We start from the raw sequence: 17329 nt of genomic DNA, 5'->3' as shown, positions 1-17329 counted from the left end.
GACCCTCTCAGGGGGATGTGGGCCTTGTGGGACTCCAGCAGGAGTGGCAGTGATCCAGCAATGGCCACCCAGCCCTGGCCCCGGGGGGCACCTCCCAATGGGAAGGATTTTCCCAGCATGCCCAGCAGAAGTCGTCCGTGTATGGAAGGACCGACCAGACTCTATGTGTACGCGTGTGTGTGTTTGAGGAGGAAGGTGTTTCAGTGAGAGCAGGACCAAGTAGACTGGGAGAGAGCAAAAAATGACTTGTAGAATCTCTGCCTCCCCTCCCTCAGCCCTCCCTGTGATGGTGAACAACCAGCACCTACTCGCCACCACCCAAGAAGGGATCAATAACTATCACGATGTTCCCATCACCATTCCCAAAGAAGGTAGGATGTCACCTACCCTGGGGGTAGGGAGGGCTGGGGAGGACAGGAAGGGTATCCTTTCTGGAGGGTCAGTACTGCTTAGGTCAAAGCAGTGCCCCCCACTGGAGAGGAGACCTCAGTGAGCCCATTGGGGCCTGTGGGACCTTGGGCATGTCATGTCTCAATCTGCGCCCTGATGGGCAGATGACCTTCCAGGGTAGTCATTCTAGGCTAGGCTTTCGAGTTCTGGAATAAAACAGGCCCAGCGCATTTCTCAGAGGACAGTTCGGCCCTGCTACTTGGTTGGTAGGTTTGGGACATTATGGCCTCTTCCAATGGTCTGCTCCATCAGCCTTCCTGCAGAGCCCCATCAAGATTTTCCTGGAACATAATTTTATTTAGTATTTTCTGAATGAAAGAAAAATGGAAATCGGTCATCCATCTTTTACAACATAGGGGTTTATACTCCTTGAAAGTCTTGTAAAGGAACTCGAGCTTAATCACATTGCATTGGGACTGTATTAAATCACCCTTATTTGAAAGCATTCAATGACAGGAAGATCAATACAAATCTCAGCCAAATAATATAAATATTCCCCGTGCATGGAATCCATGTGTTCAAGGGAAGAATACGAATACAGAACCTAGCCCACAGGTTAGGCTCAGGGCATTTGCTCACTGACTATTACCGGCTAGGGGTTAAGAGCCACACTGCCTGCTTCTCTGGGCAAGATGAGGACCTCCCTGTGCCTTAGTTCCTTCAGCTGTAAAATGGGGACACGGATGTACCTACCTCACAGAGCCGCGACGAGAATCCCAATGAGATCATTTATTTAAATGTCGGAACAGCGCCGGGCATGCGGTGACTGCCCTGTGTTTGTGAAATAAACAAATGTTATTACATCCCCATGTTTGAAATGGCTGGGGGGAGCTTGGAAAACCCAGGCTGGATGGTCTTGTACAAGACGGGCTACCTGGTGCTCTCCCGGCCCCTCTGTCTCTGGTCCCCACCCTCCACACTCTCTGCTGCCTTTCTGCCCACCATCTGGCCACGCCCCAACTCTGCTCTCTCCCCAGTTCCCAAGCTGCCCATCCAGGTCCAGGCCCCACTCCCCAAGGACTCGGACTCCAGCTCGGACTCAGACTATGAGCACTATGACTTCAGCGCCCAGCCTCCCATGGCCCTGACCACCTTCTACAGTGAGTGCCTGGGCCTGGGCTCCCCGGGGGCCCACCTGTCCCAACCAGGGAGAGGGCCCCGGGTGGCTGGGGAGCTTCAGTGGGTTCCACCTGATCACCCCTGCACACCCACTGGACTGAAGCTTTCAAAGTGCTTTGTGACCCTAGAGACAACTCCATGTCTCCAGCCTCCTTCTTTCCCACCTTTGTCTCTGGCCGCGCGCGGTCTTAAGACCCGCCCCTCGACCTTCACCTAAAGGTGTGTGTATTAGACAAGGAAGTCGAGGCAAGAGACAAGCTCGGCTGGCTTCTCACATGCTCACACCCCTTCTGTGTCCCGTGCTGCCCATCCACCTCACCCCTTTTCCTCCCTTCATGGCGAGCCCAGCTTGAACCTCTTAGCTGGCTTTTCCAGCTCCCTTCCCTGCCTGCTGCGGACAGGAGGGGGGAAGACAGTGCTTAAGGCAGGGCCCACACAAGACTGGAGGTTAGGCCAGAGGATCGCACACCTATGGTGGACTCCCTTAGGAGCCTGTCAAACACTCCCAGCTCCCCCCAGGACCCACCATGTAAGTTAGGATGAGAGTTTGACTGTGTGTGACCGAGGCCCCCAAACGACGGTGTCCTGAGCAGTTGGCAGGGGCCCAGGATGCTGCTTTCTTGTTGCTGTGCAGTCCCTAAGATGTTGCCCTCGTCCGCATGGTCCAGCCTGGCTCACTACCATGCCCACATCCTGGGCAGCAGGAGGGGAAGGGAAGGTGGGGCAGGCGGTACCCTGAAAGGCAGGATGCCAGAGACACCCACGTCACTCCCACTCAGTCACACACACACACACACACACACACACACACACACCGGCCAGAACTTAAGCCCACCAGCTGCAAGAGAGGCCGGCAGACGAAGCCTCTGTCCTGAGCAGCTGTGTGTCCAGATAAAGGCCAGAGGGTCTCCTACTCCAGGAGGGGAGAATGGATATGGGGGACAGCTAGCCGTCTGTGCCCCACCTGCTGAACCAGGGCCTCTGGGGTGGGAGACGGGAGATTCCACTTCTGCCATGCCACACACCAGCCTTTGGGAGCCACCGGGATGGGGCATCCCTAGAACCTGAGATTCTGCACGCAGGCCTGTAAGAGGCAGGACTGAGAGTCCAAAGCCCTACGACATTTTGTGACTCAGATTCAGTGGTACCAGGTTCGAGAGAGCAGACTCCATGATCCAAGACACTCGAGTCCTTAAGACTCAACAAATCCACGTCATCTCTCCAGTTCCGAAGCGAGGGTGCCCCAAAGCCTGCGAGGCAAGGATTCCAGACCTTCCAGCTTCCTCTCTGAGAAGGTTCCTAGACAGGGCACCATCTGCCCAGAACCTCCAGGGTGCAAGGAGAGAGCCCAGGACTTGCCCCATTTCCTTAAGCAGAAGGAGGGGCAGCTGGGGAGCAGCGAGGTGCAAGGCACTAGGGCTTCTGGCCAGAAGCAGCCTGATCCCGTGCTGGTTAGAGAGTGACCTCAGGGTCTGGCTAGACTAGGACAAGCACCTGGGATCTGATGGGAAATGCTAAGCCCCTTTGTACCCCTGGGGTGGTCCTCCCACACTGTTCGGCCTCAGGACACCCTCCCAAGTCCCAAGGCACAGCGGCCCTTCGTCCGGGCTCCCGGGATGAGGAGGTGGGCCTGCACCCCTCCTCACCACTGCTCTGCTTGTAGATTCTCAGCGGCACCGCGTCACGGATGAGGAGGCCCAGCAGAACAGGTTCCAGATGCCCCCCCTGGAGGAAGGTGAGTCGGGCTGGGGAGGCGCGTGGTGGCAGTGTAACGATATCAGCCCTGACTCCAGACTTAGCAACTCAGCCCACCCTGAGAAATGCGGGCAGCAACCCCCCTCAACAGGTCCTTCCTGATTTTAACCGTTCCTCTTGGCAGTTAGTTCTTTCTTGAGTCTCATTTAGAGCCCTCTGGGTGCATTGCTGCTTCTTTCCTCACTGTACCCCCTTTCCTGGGCCAGGACTTGAAGAGATGCATGCTTCCCAGATCCCACCTGTCAGCGCTGGACACTACATGGCGGACGCCCCCTCCCTGGGCTCTCAGAACCACCCCAGGAACAACAGTGGGTCCAGCACCTCCTCTGGGGAAAATTACTGCAATAGCCCCAGAAGCAGGCTACCTCCGTGGACCCCTCAGGTGTTTTCTACAGAGAGGAGCCCCCTCTTGGAGCAGCCCCCGAACTTGGAGCTGGCTGGCTCCCAAGGTACTTTTTCAGGTAAGCAGGGCCCAGGAGGATTCCATGTGTGTCCCAGACTCCCATCCTACAGCCGACCTGGCCGGGGGAAGCATAAAGCCGGCAGCCCTGAGCCAAGCCGAGTTCAGGATTCTAGCCGCGGCTCTGTGGCCACTTGCTGTGTGACCTGGGACAAGTCTCCACCCCTCTCTGGGCCTTCATTTCCTCACTCATGGTCAAGCCAGGCACTTGACTCTCGTGAGACATGAGGGCCTCCCAGCTCTGGCATCTCTCGAGCTGGCTGTCTCCAGGCAGAGAGTGATTGGCTGTGGGCGTTTCCAGCAGGGCCCTCGGCCGATGACAGCTCCAGCACCTCATCCGGGGAGTGGTACCAGAACTTCCAGCCGCCGCCGCAGCCCCCCTCGACGGAGCAGTTTGAGTGTCCAGGTGCCAGTGGCAGGGGAGGTGGTCCTGGAAGCGGGGGAAGGACAGGAAGCAGGGGGTGGATGAGTGGGGGAACTCTGGATCCATTGGATTCATTAGCCCAAGAGGAAAAGAAGAGAAGGAAAGGGATTTTTTTAAACAAACAAGAATATGAGGAGGTGGGAAAAATGGATGCAGATGGGACAGAGAAAGTTCCAAAGAATGCCTCGAGAGCGGGTGAGCTCCCCATTAGTGGACGCATTCAAGCAGAGGTAGCCCATGTCCCCTTGGGGGAGACTGTGGTAGCAGGGGGGCATGCCAACAGTCAAGTCGCCCATCATTTCCTGTGCAAGCGTGGAGACTGCAGCCCCAAACTGCGCAGATGAGGCTCTGCCTTCTGGGCTGACATTCTAGCAAGGGCGAGGGTAGTGAACAAGATGACGTGAAGGGAGTCTGGTCACTGCACCCCACACAGCATCACAGGGGAGGAGTGTGTCCCATGGGGCAGGAGGGGCGGTGACCAGCCTCCCGCTGACCCGAGCCCCCCACCACACAGGGTCCCTCACCCAGCAGCCTGATTCCCTTGACAGCGAGGACTACGATGACATCGGAGCAGCCTAGGCTGGGCCCAGCAAGGCCCCAGGTGGCTCCCTTCTGCTGGTCTCCTGCTCTCCCTGCCCACTGCTCTCTCACCCCGCCCTCCCACATCCTCCCCCAGGCAGCTGACAGGCCTTCCCTGGAGAGATGCAGGGAAAGCCCTCACCCTGCACTCACCGCTCAGTCTCCATCCTTCAAAGAGAAGCTACTGGCACAGCCCTCCCTCGGCCCCAAACAGCCCCAAGGTGGAGGGCCCTGCCTCTGAGAGGTAGTGAGCTCTCTGTCTCAGGGATGGGCAAGCAGCCTGGGCCACGTTTCAGCAGGCTGCAAGGAGGGGTTGAACGGAATGCCTCCTGAGGCCCCTTCTGTGCTTTGGTTCCCTGAGTCTCAGACAGCTCAGGGTCCGGAGGTACTGAGAGAACAGAAAGGGATCCCATCCCAGTGCTGCCCACGTGTAGGGGCTGCTGGGCTACCCTGGCTTTGACAGGTGGATTCTGGGGCTGGGGTGACCCACCCACCGACCCAGGTTGGTGACCACCGGGGCACAGAGTCTGCCTTCCTAGGAACAGCCAGCTGACAGCAAGCCGGATGACTGCCCCTCCCCCACGACCAAGGGGCTGGGGCCCCGGCCAGCCCTGCCTCTACAGACCCTGGAGCCCACCAGGGCACAGCCCTGCTCTGCAGGGACTGTCCCTGGACAGAAGATCCTTATTCTGAGCTTCCTATGGCTTACAAAGATGGCCCTAGCCCAGCTCCCCCAAGACTCAGAGTCGGGCCCCAGGCCCCGTGGGAGCAGACGCGTGCACAGAGATGTCTGCCGGGAGGGGCCCAGGGGCTGCACTAAGCCCTGTGCACCCATCTGTCTGCTTGGATTGCTGGGAGCTTCCCTGAGGAGCACATGAATATGCGGCATGTCACCCAGAGCCATGGACACGTCCAGGCGACCTCCAGAGAGAGGCCCGAGGACTCGGAGCCAGCTACTGGTGTCCTGGTCTGAGTGTCCTGAGATTAAAGTAATTGCTGAATAAAATCGGGGCGTAGAGTGACAAGTCCTTGAGCTTTTACAGTGCCCAGCCTGTGTGTGTGTGTGTGTGTGTGTGCTGGGTGGGGGCAGCTCTATCCATCAAGGTGGAAATGTTGGGGACCTGGAAACCTCCCGTGGCCCAGTGCCATGAAAAATGCTGGGGACACAGGAACAGGAAGACAGGGCCTGCCCTCCCAGAAGAGAAGGTGGACCCAGACAGGCCTGTGAGCTTAGCGGCCCACTTCCCTCTCTTCTCGGCCCCACTCAGGCCCTGGCTCAGTGGCTCCAAGAGTTTCGGAGGAAGGGCAACGCGGGGGGATTTCATGCTCAGAGCCGCCTGGCAAAGAATTGGCTCCAGGCCGGGAGGGAAGGGCTGGAGATGAGGCTGGTGTACATACAGTGGGGAGGGGTTGTGGTTGTGTCCTCCCATCTGCTCAGAGGCTGGGATTTTCACCCAGCTGCCAGGGCCAATGGCCAGCTCTGCCTTCTGGGTAAGGGCTGGGGCGCGGGGCTCCTCAGAGCAGGCAGATCTTGGAGGAGGCTGGGCTGTGGATCCTGCCCTGCGGGGCTGAGTAGGGCCTATTTTCTGTTCACCTGTCCCAGAGGTGGAGACTCAAGCTAGCACTCCCCAGGGCAACCGTCACAGGATGTGGTTGCTGGTGACGGCCCCCCCCTTCGGGCCCTCTGCACCCTTCCCAGCCAGCGAGGGGGATTCCTAGGGGAGGAGCCAGGGCTGGGGTGGGCCGGGACAGAGGCCCGGGGTGGTTTGTGCAAGCCTTTTTTGTCCGACAGCCTGGGTTCAAATCCTGTCTCCTCCCTGTGTGGCCATTGGCAAGCCCCTGGACATCTCCGAGCCTTTGCGGTGGGGCTCGTCTGCGAGGCGGGCACGGAGGTAGCACACACCACACAGTGGCTGCAAGGGTTAGAGGCTTAGCAATAAGTGCTCTCTCTCAGTAGAGGCGGGAGAGCTCATGGAAGGGAGAAAAGGGAAGAGAAGGGAGGACAGCCAGCGATCCCCGGGGGTCTCCATACACTGGTGCTGGCGGAAGCTCGGGGAGCATCTTGTGCCCGCTCTCATCGCCAGATGAGGACGCTGAGCCTCTGGAGGGGAGGGGGCAAAGGACTTGTCCAGGGCCACTCAGAGTTAATAGCCGAGTCGCAATTCAGCCCTCCCCCTCCTCCCCCGGCCCCCGGGGGCTCAGACAGGGAGATGGTGACACTCTCTGAGCTCTCTCTCATCTCTCACTCGAACCACCTCCCCATCCCGGGCCCCCTCTCCACCCACACACACACCAGTCTGAGAGAAATTGGGAAACTCTGACACGTGTCTCCCTTGCCCCCTTGCAGCCTGGCGACACCAGGATCACACAAGTCAGGGGGGGTTTCTGACCGCTGCTGTCCAGAGTCAGTCTCCCACGATGGGTGACGGGGGCTGCGCACAGACAGGGCCTTTCCCGGCCATCTCTATGCCTTCCAGGGCCCTCAGCCATTGCTTATGGAACCGACTCGGTGCTGGAGGTGGAGAGGCAGAGATCAAGGACATCCGGCTTTGATCCGAAGGAGGGAGGGAACGGGAGCCTGGCAGGGAAGTCCCAAACATAAGCAGGGGCTCTCACACCCTCCACTCTTAACCAGGCATTAGAATTAGCCTCCAGGATCTGGGAGAGGAAACACCAAGATGTTAAAAAGATGTGGCAGCTGAATGGATTTCAGAAACATCGACATGCGGGGAGGGGCTGCATCTGAGCACGGAGGCACTGCGGGAATTTTATGGCTCTGCGAGCCAGTGAGGGAATGAACACAGCCCCGGAGAGCCCCTGACCCAGCTGGAGGGAGACCATCCAGAAGGACCTTTTTGGGGGCGGGGGGCAGTGATGCCTGAGTTGGGTTGTAAAGGATGAGTAGGAGTTTGCTATCTAGGAGCAGAGAGGAAAGGGCATTCCAAGTCGATGGGATGGCATGAGCAAAAACAGCTCAAGAAACCAGGTAGTTCACAGGGTAAAGGGTGGTCCAGCCTGATAAGAGAAGAGGCTGAGGACAGTCAGTTCTCATACCGGCTCTATTTTGTAAGTAAGAAAACGGAGGCTCAGAGAGGTTAAGTAAAACGCCCAAGTCGCCGAGGTAAAAAGCAGCACCTTTTACGTGCTGTCTAGCTTCAGAGTCTGAGCATTAACCGTGGCGCTTCCAGTGGAAACCTGTTCCTGTCCCTGCGCCCACTGGAGCCACACTGCTGGACACAGCCAGAGCCCCAGCCTAACTCTGAGATTGGAGACACCAGCCTGTCTTTCCACGGACAGCACAGGCACCTGCTGGGTATGGGGATTCCGGGCTCAGGGATGGAGACTAACTCACTCTCTGGGCACCTCTACGGAACCATGCTCCATGCTGGCCCTGGAACCCTTCATGTGGGGAAACGCACACAGATGCCAGCAACTGCGGTACCCGCCGTACAGTGGTGGTGGTGAGCGGCATTTGCTATGTGCCAGGCATACGACATTTCACATAACCTCATAAGAGCTCTCGCAGGAGGTACTGTCCTCCCTAATCTATAAATAAAGAAATGACATCCAGAGAGGCTATGTGACAAGCCAGAAGCCACACAGCTTGGCAGGTAGGACGACTCGGCTATCAAATCTACCTAACTCCAAAGCCCCATGTGAAACCACTGCGCTGCACAGTGGGAGCACATTTAACCCACATACACTTCAGTGTATCTGCTCAGCAGCAAAAGAGAAAGAAAAGGAACAGTGGAGCCCACGGTCCCCCTCGGTGAACAAACACCGGAGGGAGGAGGGAAGTGGGAGCTGGGGGGCCCTCTCTTCTCTCAGACCCTGAGAACTATGCACCGCCTGGGCACCTTGCCACTGCAGTCACGAACGGCTAAACTTCTTCATACACGGTGGGCCCGAGCATGAACCCATCACTTCATCTGGGCGATCCAACGCTGGAGGGAGAGATGTCTCGGGTGGAGGCATGCAGGACAGGCTCAGATACGGGAGCCCTCCTAAAGGAGCTTGCTTTTTCTCTCCCTCCCTCCCTCGCTCCTTTCCTTCCTTCCTCCCTCTTTCTTTTTCTCCTCCTTTCCTCTTCTTTCTTATAAATAGTAAACAGTCCTGTGGTTCAAAACTCCAAACAACATACGAATGCAGAGCATCAAAATCTTGTTACTCACCCATCTGCCCTCTCCCCTCGCTCTTCCTGCTCCCCAGGTAAACAGTATCATTCCTCTGATGCAAACACAAGCAAATACGAATATCTCTTGCTTCCCCATGCCCCTGCTTGCTGAACAAAATTAAAAAAAAAAAAAAAAAGGCATTCTACCCACACTCCTAGGCTCCTTGCTTCCTCTCACTTCTCAAGGCATGCCAGAGAATTCTCCTGAGGGATTGTCGAAAGTAACATTGACCATGTCTGAGTTTTTGTCCCACGTGCTAGCCAAGCTCACAACCTCTACTTTTTGTGGGACTGACACAGCTCCAGAGGGCTCTGCGGACAGAGCGGAAGAATCCACTCTCTCTGACAGAGTTTGCTGGGGAGAGCAGGACAAAACAGAGAGAACAAATGGGTGGGCCATTGAAGGATGAGTAGGAGTTCGCTGGACAGGAAAGAGAGAGAAGGGCATTCCCAGTGGCAACATGGGGAAGCATGGTGCTTGTCGGCCAAAGCCTGGGGGGTGGGGGGGGGGGCGGACAGGGAGTCCACACGTGGGAAAAAAAAACACTGGGGAACATCTCAAAGGGTCTATAACCTCAGCCAAGGCTTTGGTCATCGTCCTCCAGGCACTGGGGAATCCTGAGGAGTTTCTAAGGCAGCGAAGCGATTGGATGAGACGGATGCTCTAGAAAGATGACTGCTGTGAGGTGGAGGTGGGTTGGAGGGAGACCAGTTGGGGGTGGTCACCGAGCGTTGATGGCCTGGAGAAGGATCCCAGCAGGTGGAGGGTGACCACATAACAGGAGAAGACTTTCTAACACGGCACCCTCCAGCCACAGTGATAATACGACAGTGACATTAAAACAGCGCCCATTCCCTAGTACTTACTATGCATCGGGAGCTGTTCTGGGAATATTCCAAGTACCGACACATTAATGTTCATGGTGGCCCCGTGAGCATTAGCTCCATCTCACAGCTAAGGAAACCCAGGCTCGGGAGGACTCAGAGTTTTCTGCCAGGGCTGGCAGCTTGTCACGGTGTGGCCAGGCCCTGGCCACCACTCCATGTGGCCTCCTGAGGCGGGAAGGCCACGCTAAAGGCTCATATCTGTGCTTACTGATCTGAACGCCCAGCCGGGAGTGCCATACCCTTTATGCTTCGGGCCTCACAACTCATTGGCATCCTCCAGACATCCGGAAGAGCCCAAGGGAGGAGGCCAGGAGGAGGCTTGGGCACGATTCTCCTCCCACGGGCCCATCTCCAGTCTGCAACTTGGGCTGCAGCAGGGGGCTCCGAGGCCCCTTCTGGAAGCATGGGCTTGGGTTTCCCTGCCCTGGCCTGGCATCGCCTGTGGGTACTCGACCTTTCCCACCGGAAAACTCACTTCCAAGGCACAGCTGCCAAGCCCGGCTCAGGTCCCCATCCCTGCCCGCTGCCCCATCTGCGGTTTCCACTTCTACCCCTCCCTGAGACCCTCCCCACCATCCCGGAGGTGGCCAGAGGTGGCCAGAGTTGGCCAGAGCCCCGCGTGGCCGCTCGGTGTGGGCTGCCCTTGGCCTTGGCCCCAGACCCTGGTTCTGGGTTTGTAAAGATGGGATGGAGTCTCCAAAATGGGGAGGAACTGGGGAGACCCGTCAAAGAAGGGATGAGTTCAAAGTAGCCTCATGGAAAGTTCATCTCCCACCACATCCTTCAGCTGTTTACCAGTTTGACGCGGTTCTGGCATCCTGACATGAAAAGAGGCTCACCCCTCACCACCATCATCGAGGAAGGACCGAAATAGCAGCAGAGGAAGATAAAGAAGAGTGAGACAGAGGCAGGGAGGAGAGAGAGGGTGCGTGATGAGACAGGGAGGAAGGTAAGTGGGAGACGGCGTGGTGTTGTGCAGACAGTGGGAGAGACAGCAAGACCAGATGAAGCCTCCAACCCCCTCCCCAAACCCCTCTCCCCGAGCTGGGCACTGCCCTGAGTCCCTGTGCGGTGTCACTTAAACCTCAAGGGCTCTCAGGACAGCAAGATATTCCCATCTCCTTCCAGGGAAGAAAAGGGAAGCCCAGAGAAGTCATGGAACTTGTTCAAGGCCACCCAGATAGGACCCGGATGGAGGGGCCAGTCAGTAGTGGCTCCCGCACGTAGGCAGGAAGGAGGAAAGGGAAGAAGACGGACAAGTAGAAGGCTGGAGAATGAGATGGGACGAGATAGAGGCCCAGGGAGGATGGTGAAGCATCCTCTGTTAGGGCGGGATTGCCCCCCACCAACGGGACCCCAGCCCTATCCTGGCTGAAGGCAGGGGGCCCCTTCCTGGCTCCTCCCACCCACCTGTCCGCCCCCCCAAGTGCAGAAGGAGAGAGGAGGAGTCATCCTCCACGGCCTTCATTGTCTTCTGAGCAACCCCTTCGCCTGTGGGGTCTTCTGCACCCCCCCAAGCACTGAGCAGGGCCCGCTTCGTCCCCCTCCAGTCTCTCACAGCAGGGAGAGAAAAATGATCTACATCTGCACTCACGAGCACATTCCCCCCACGGGTCTGTTTGCCACACTCCGCTGTCCCTCTGGAATACATGAGCAGGGGTCCTACTTCCCTCCAAAGCCTCCCCTTTGAGGCGCGGCCACCCCTCCCGTGGGCCTCACGCCGACACCCAGGCCTGGGGTGAGGGCAGGTGGGGGCTACTCTCATCTGAGGAAGAGATGCTAATGTAACTGGAGTCAGCACCCCCCAACTCTTCTGAGTGACTGAGACACAGTGATACCCTTTGTCACACGTCCGTGACAGCCTCTCTCTTCTCCCCCAAACCCGTGGCCCCTTCCGCACCAGCACCCCGACTTCCCGCGGCTTGCTCCATTTCCTACTTTCACCCTCAAGCCTCCTCCTTTCTGGGAACCTGCAGGACCCCCCGGGGCTCATACCCACACTCCCCCTCTGGCAAGAACAGCTTATCCCTGGAGAAGGCCCCTGCGGGGTCTCAGATCATGCAAGGCCATCCATCATGACCTTCTGTCCCCAGGCCACCCTCCTCGGGGATTAGTGCGGGACCCGAGGTAGCCAGGCCATCCCTCTCCTCTGGCTGCTAGGGAACACTCCAGAGTGCGGGGTGATGCAGCAGCCTTGATTCTGATGCCGCCCAGTAAAAATCCTGAACTACCTTCCCTCTGGTTCCAGAAAACTCATCTGTCTTATCCACATTCAAGTCTTCTGGCTGCTTTGTTGGGCTTTCTTCTCCATTTTCAACGTTATGGGCTGTTTGTTCAGTGACCCGTGCAGCTGAGATCTGCCCACATCAAAGCATGCCTTCCTCCCAGCAGCTGACCAGCCCCCAGGAGGGAGCTCAGCAACTCCCCCCCCCCAGGCCCTGCCTCCCGAGGCTGATTTCTGCCCAGCGGTCTGGAATAGCTTCTGTCTCGTCACTTGATCCACAGTCTCTAACCCAGTGGGATGAGGAGCCAGGGGCGGAATGAAGTTGATGTAAGCCAACATTTCTCAAACCTCAGTTTTCCGCGTGCCTTCATGGTTTCACTTTATCAGCGGACCATTTGTTCTTCGGTTACTGAATCCGGGCATATCTCATTGTATTGTGCTTTGCTTTATCGTGCTTTGCAGATCCTGCGTTTCTTACAAATTGAAGCCTCATGGTGACCCTGCATCGAGCAAGTCCCTCGGCGCCACTTGGCCAACAGCATTTCCTCCCTTGTTATCTCTGCGCCTCGTGTTGGTAATGCTCACAATATTTCATTACTGGGATCGTTGCTATGGTGATCTATGATCGGGGACCTTTGATGTGACCATGGGAATTGTTTTGGGGCACGCACGTAAGACGGGGAACCTTATCCAAACGTGTTCTCTGTGTTCTGACTGCTCCACGGACCAGCCACTTCCCATCTCTCTCCCTCTCCTCAGGCCTCCCAGGATCCCCTGAGACACCACAACACTGAAATTTGGACAACAGACAAGCCCACAGTGCCCGGAGGTGTTCTAGTGAGGAAGAGTCAATCAGTGCAGCAAACTTTATGGTTGTCTCATTTTAAGAACTTGCCCAGCTTTCAGCGACCACTATCCTGACCAATCAGCGGCCACCAACATCGAGGCAAGACCCTCCACCAGCAGCAATGATGACCCACTGAAAGCTCAGATGGGGGTCAGCATCTTGGGGTGATATTTTAAATTAAGGTATTTACACTTTTCTTTTAAGACATAATGCTGTGGCACGCTTAATTGGCTACAGTATAGAGTAAACATAACTTTTACATATACTAGGAAACCAAAAGGCTCATTGAACTTTCAATGAATTGAATATTTTAATATTCACTTTATGGCGGTGGTCTGGAATAAACCTATGATATATCCTTGGTATGCCTGCAGTTTTTCTATATATGGATTCATATATTTTTTTAACTTAGGTGTATTGTAAGAGAAATATTTAGCCATTTTACAAAATATCTGGCACGTGCTTTTCAAAAATGCTAATATCCCAAACTACAAAGATCCAGGAACTATTTCAGACCAAAGGAGCTGAGGAGATCTGGCAACGGAATTCGAGGTGTGATCTGGGATTGCCTTTTGCTCTAAAGGACATTACTGGGACCGATGGGGAAATGCAAATAAGGTCTGCAGATTAGATAGTAAGGTTGTATCAGTGTTAACTCCCTGATCTTGATGCATGAACTATAGTTATGTATGAAAATATTTTAGCTTTTAGGAAATGCACACGAAAGCGTTGAAGGATTTATGAGTAAAGGGACAACCTACTTTTAAACAGTTCAGAAACAAACAATCTCTGCTTGGGGGAGGGGGTTGGAGAGGGGGAAGAGGGTGATAAAGTAGTAAAATAGTAACCCTGGGGGATAGCCAGAAATGAGGGGTATCCAGGGATTCTTTATATCATTCTTGCAACTTTCCTCTAAGCCTGAGATTGTTTTAAAATTTAAAACATGTATAAAGGGAGCCCAGGGAGCAGGCACATGTTTAAAGGAAACGCAATGTTGTTGCCGTAAGGGGAAAACCAGTATCACTTGCTACAAATTGAAGGTAATTCTTTCAAAGCAACCACTGCTCTTGTTATAGATACATTAGTCGGCTGAGTGTGAGCCTAAGACCTGCCCATTCTTGGTTATGTGTGGGGATGGGCAAGGGAGGGAGGGTTTTCAGACGCCCTCACCCTGGCCTGAGGTGCTCTCCTTGCTGTCAGAGAAAGGTTGGCACAGGGCCGACAAGGGCGTCGCTATCTCCCTATGTGATCTGATGATGAGTCCTGTCCTGTGGTTGTGAGCTCAGGGACATTCATTTCGTGACAGTTTAATGGGCACCCTCAGTGCCAGCTCGTTGCGGAGCCCTGGCACGGAGAGAGGACAGGACCCTGAGCAGAGACAGTTAGGGGCGGTACTAGGATGGAAAGGGGTCCCAGTAGAGCTCACTTCTCTGAATCCAGTGTTTCTGAAGTCCCCAGAATCCAAAGATGGCGACCCCAGGGGAGGGGGGCTAGAAGGTGCCCAGGGAGCGGGCACACAGAGCTGGGGAAGAAAAGAGATCACCAGCGTGTGAGAAACAAGGTGGCGGGACCCACCCCCACGGTCCATCACACCCAGGAAGACAGAACAGCCTGAGCTGACTCAGTCTTTAGTGTCTTGTTTTGATTCCCCTGTTACCCTGCTCCCATGCCGCTCCCTGCTCGGATGGCAAGGGAGACTTTCCCCCCATTTTTCTTATGACATATCTCATTTTCAAGAAGGAACGTTTTGTTTTAAAGTAGTTTAGATTTACAGAAAAAATTGCGTAGACAGTATAGAGTTCTACACTCCACACCGTTGCCCCCGTTACTAACACCTCACGTTAGAATGACGTTATTGATCACGATTAATGAGCCGGTGTTGACACATTATTATGAACTAACGTCCACAGGCTCTTCGGATTTCTTTCATCTCTACCTAATGTCCTTTTCTGCCCCAGTGTCCTACACAGGATGCCACATCATGATGAGTCTCCTTAGAGTCCTCTTGGCTATCACAGTTTCTCAGACTTTTTTTTTTTTTTAATAACAATGACAGTTTTGATAAGTATCGTTTAGGTATGTTGTAAAATGACCCTCGTTTACAATCTGTCCAATGTTTGTCTTGACCTTAGACTGGGCTTGCGAGGGTCTACGAGAGGAAGACCAGAGGTGACACGGCCTTCTCACCTGATGCGATCGGTGGTACGTCTATGAGTGGGATTTAACCCCCAGGATGGGGAGCAGGCCGCAGCGGTACCTGTCACATTTCCTCACCCGACAGTCCTTCTTCTTCTTCTTCTTTTTAAAGATTTTGTTTATTTATTTGACAGAGAGAGACACAGCGAGAGCAGGAGCACAAGCAGGGGGAGTGGGAGAGGGAGAAGCAGGCTTCCCCGCGGAGCAGGGAGCCCGATGCGGGGCTCGATCCCAGGGCCCTGGGATCAGGACCTGAGCCGAAGGCAGACGCTTAGGGACTGAGCCACCCAGGCGCCCCCCCGACAGTCCTTCTTTCCCTCTTCGTACACCGTACTCTCTGGAAGGGAGTCTGTGTGCAATCCCTACCTCGGAAATAGGGCATGGCTATTTCTATGTCCTCTCAGCTGACAGAGCGAGAAAGCACGTATAGGCACTCAACTGTGTGTGTGTGTGTGTGTGTGTGTGTGTGTGTGTGTGTCAAAAAGCCCATGAACGCTCCCAACACAGTCACCTGTCTGCGTGTGCAGATAAACATGAGCTCATACGGTTGCCCCCAGCTCTAGTCCAGTCCATCGGGTCATCCAGACCTTCTCCTCCCACCAGCAGTGGGAAGCCGGCTCCCGCATCCGCTACCCATTTCCTTAATTGTCTGATTCTATGTTATTTTCCTTTCTTAGATTTTTCATATTTTCTCCATTAAGACTATACGTTCCTCAAGGGCAAAGCCTGAGCATTTTTTTGTTGTTTGTTTTCTGACCTCAACCCCCTTCACACCAATGTCTAGCTGAATGTCCTCAAGCAAAAACAATATAACAAATATGTTTACGAGTGTCTACTACGAGCCATACTCTCCGCTCCGCTCATGTCTAGGGATGTAAAGATGAGTAGGACGTGGTGCTGACTCTCCAGTTGCTTCATTGCCAATAAATACTCATTGAACGTTAAAACGAAAGATCTTGGCTCCTGCCTGGCACAGCAAGACTTCTAGATCACAAATAGAGGACCACAGAAAAAAGAGAGCTGGATGGAGCCTCAAACTCACGAAGGCAGGGATTTTTGCCTAATGTGCTTACTGCTGTATCCACAACACCCAGGGCAGAGCCTGGCATATAGTAGATGCTCAGTAAATGTTTGAGAAAGGGAAGGAGGGAGAGAAGCGGGGAAGGAGAATAGGAGGGAGGGAATGATGGAAGGAGGAAAAGAGAGGGGATCAGTCCTCAACTATTGCCAAGTACCTCTCAGACGCTTGCACTTGGCTCCTCACACACAGACATGTCTAAACATCTCCTTGGTGCTGCACCCGAATCACTCATATCAGTGGACGGAGGAGAACTGGAGCTCCTACTGCCTGCCAGCCACCTCCCAGGGGTTTGCTTGTGCCCTTATTTTGATATGATGGATTTGTTATCATTCTATCAAATGAATGGGAACTGGAAAGGGCTCAGTTGCAGTAAGAAGAAGCATCTGTGTCAGTAATCCGGTGTAGTTAAAGCAAAGAAGAAACCATCTGGCCCCTGGCTCTGCAAAGCTCTCAGGAAAATCCTTGCAATTGGCCCGGAGGTCCCCCTTGCCAGCCCATGTCACGATTTCTCCCTGTCGCTGGGAAAGGATGGGATGAAGAGGCCCGGACTGGACTGAGTCAGGCGCAATGGGCACACGAGCCCTCCGAGAGACAGATTCTACGGCTTTTACCCAGCATCGGAAGGTCTCTGGTTAATTGTCTCTTCGTTTGAGAAGCAGGCTTGCTGGTTCCTTTGACGAGTGTTTCTATAAATAGACAGAGCTGCAACCCGAACATCTGTGTCCCCGAAAGTGTTTTTTTTAAGTTGTCAATGGTTGTCACTGTCATCCCTCATTTCTGCTCCAATGTAAAACAATGAAAGGGCTCAGCCTTGCTCCTCTCCTGCTCCCTTGGCACCCCCCCACCCCCCATCCTGATGCCCTCCGTGGGACACGCCCGGTTTTCTGAAGGCCCCAGACCCACCCCAGGGTTGTTCTTCGTTGTCACTGAGCCCCATGCTGTAGGAGCTCAGGCCCCACCTGGGTGGGGGAGGGGTGGCTAGAAGACCCCCTCATGCAGGCAGCCCGGCATGAATCGTGAGCACCGCCTCTGAACACCAAAGTCCCTGGGTATATTACTTCTTAATTAAGCAAGATGAAAAGATGAAACAGAATTAGAGAACAAGCCTTTGGGGCACGGTGGTGGGGACCGG

The 17329-nt window shown here is 54.9% G+C and overlaps 1 protein-coding gene and 1 long non-coding RNA gene across 5 annotated transcripts in view; both read left to right on the top strand.

Moving 5' to 3' along the window:
• CD6 (CD6 molecule) overlaps window positions 1-5812 on the top strand; it is a 36017-nt gene extending 30205 nt beyond the window's left edge. Inside the window, exons 8-13 of one of the 4 annotated variants that reach the window (XM_028117922.2) lie at window positions 276-371; window positions 1428-1550; window positions 3233-3304; window positions 3531-3785; window positions 4089-4190; window positions 4723-5812. In XM_028117922.2, coding sequence (XP_027973723.2) covers window positions 276-371; window positions 1428-1550; window positions 3233-3304; window positions 3531-3785; window positions 4089-4190; window positions 4723-4787 — 713 coding nt within the window. In that variant the 3' untranslated portion in view covers window positions 4788-5812. Of the gene's footprint in view, window positions 1-275; window positions 372-1427; window positions 1551-3232; window positions 3305-3530; window positions 3786-4085; window positions 4191-4722 lie in introns of all 4 variants that reach the window. The other 3 variants (XM_028117921.2, XM_028117923.2, XM_028117924.2) reach the window with 3 other exon arrangements.
• A 6517-nt stretch (window positions 5813-12329) lies between these two features.
• Window positions 12330-15527, top strand: LOC114220175 (uncharacterized). Its single transcript, XR_003611530.2, has 4 exons — window positions 12330-12400; window positions 12536-12647; window positions 12833-13102; window positions 15053-15527. It is a non-coding gene; the product is annotated as an uncharacterized LOC114220175 (long non-coding RNA).
• The last annotated feature ends 1802 nt before the right edge of the window (window positions 15528-17329 follow it).

Source organism: Eumetopias jubatus, unplaced genomic scaffold (assembly GCF_037043125.1).
Source record: "Eumetopias jubatus isolate StellerSeaLion01/CBP00866 unplaced genomic scaffold, mEumJub1_p1.0 scaffold_13, whole genome shotgun sequence".
NCBI classification, from domain to species: domain Eukaryota; kingdom Metazoa; phylum Chordata; class Mammalia; order Carnivora; family Otariidae; genus Eumetopias; species Eumetopias jubatus.
Note: the sequence above shows the minus strand (reverse complement) of the source record. Positions and strands in the feature narration are given on the sequence as shown.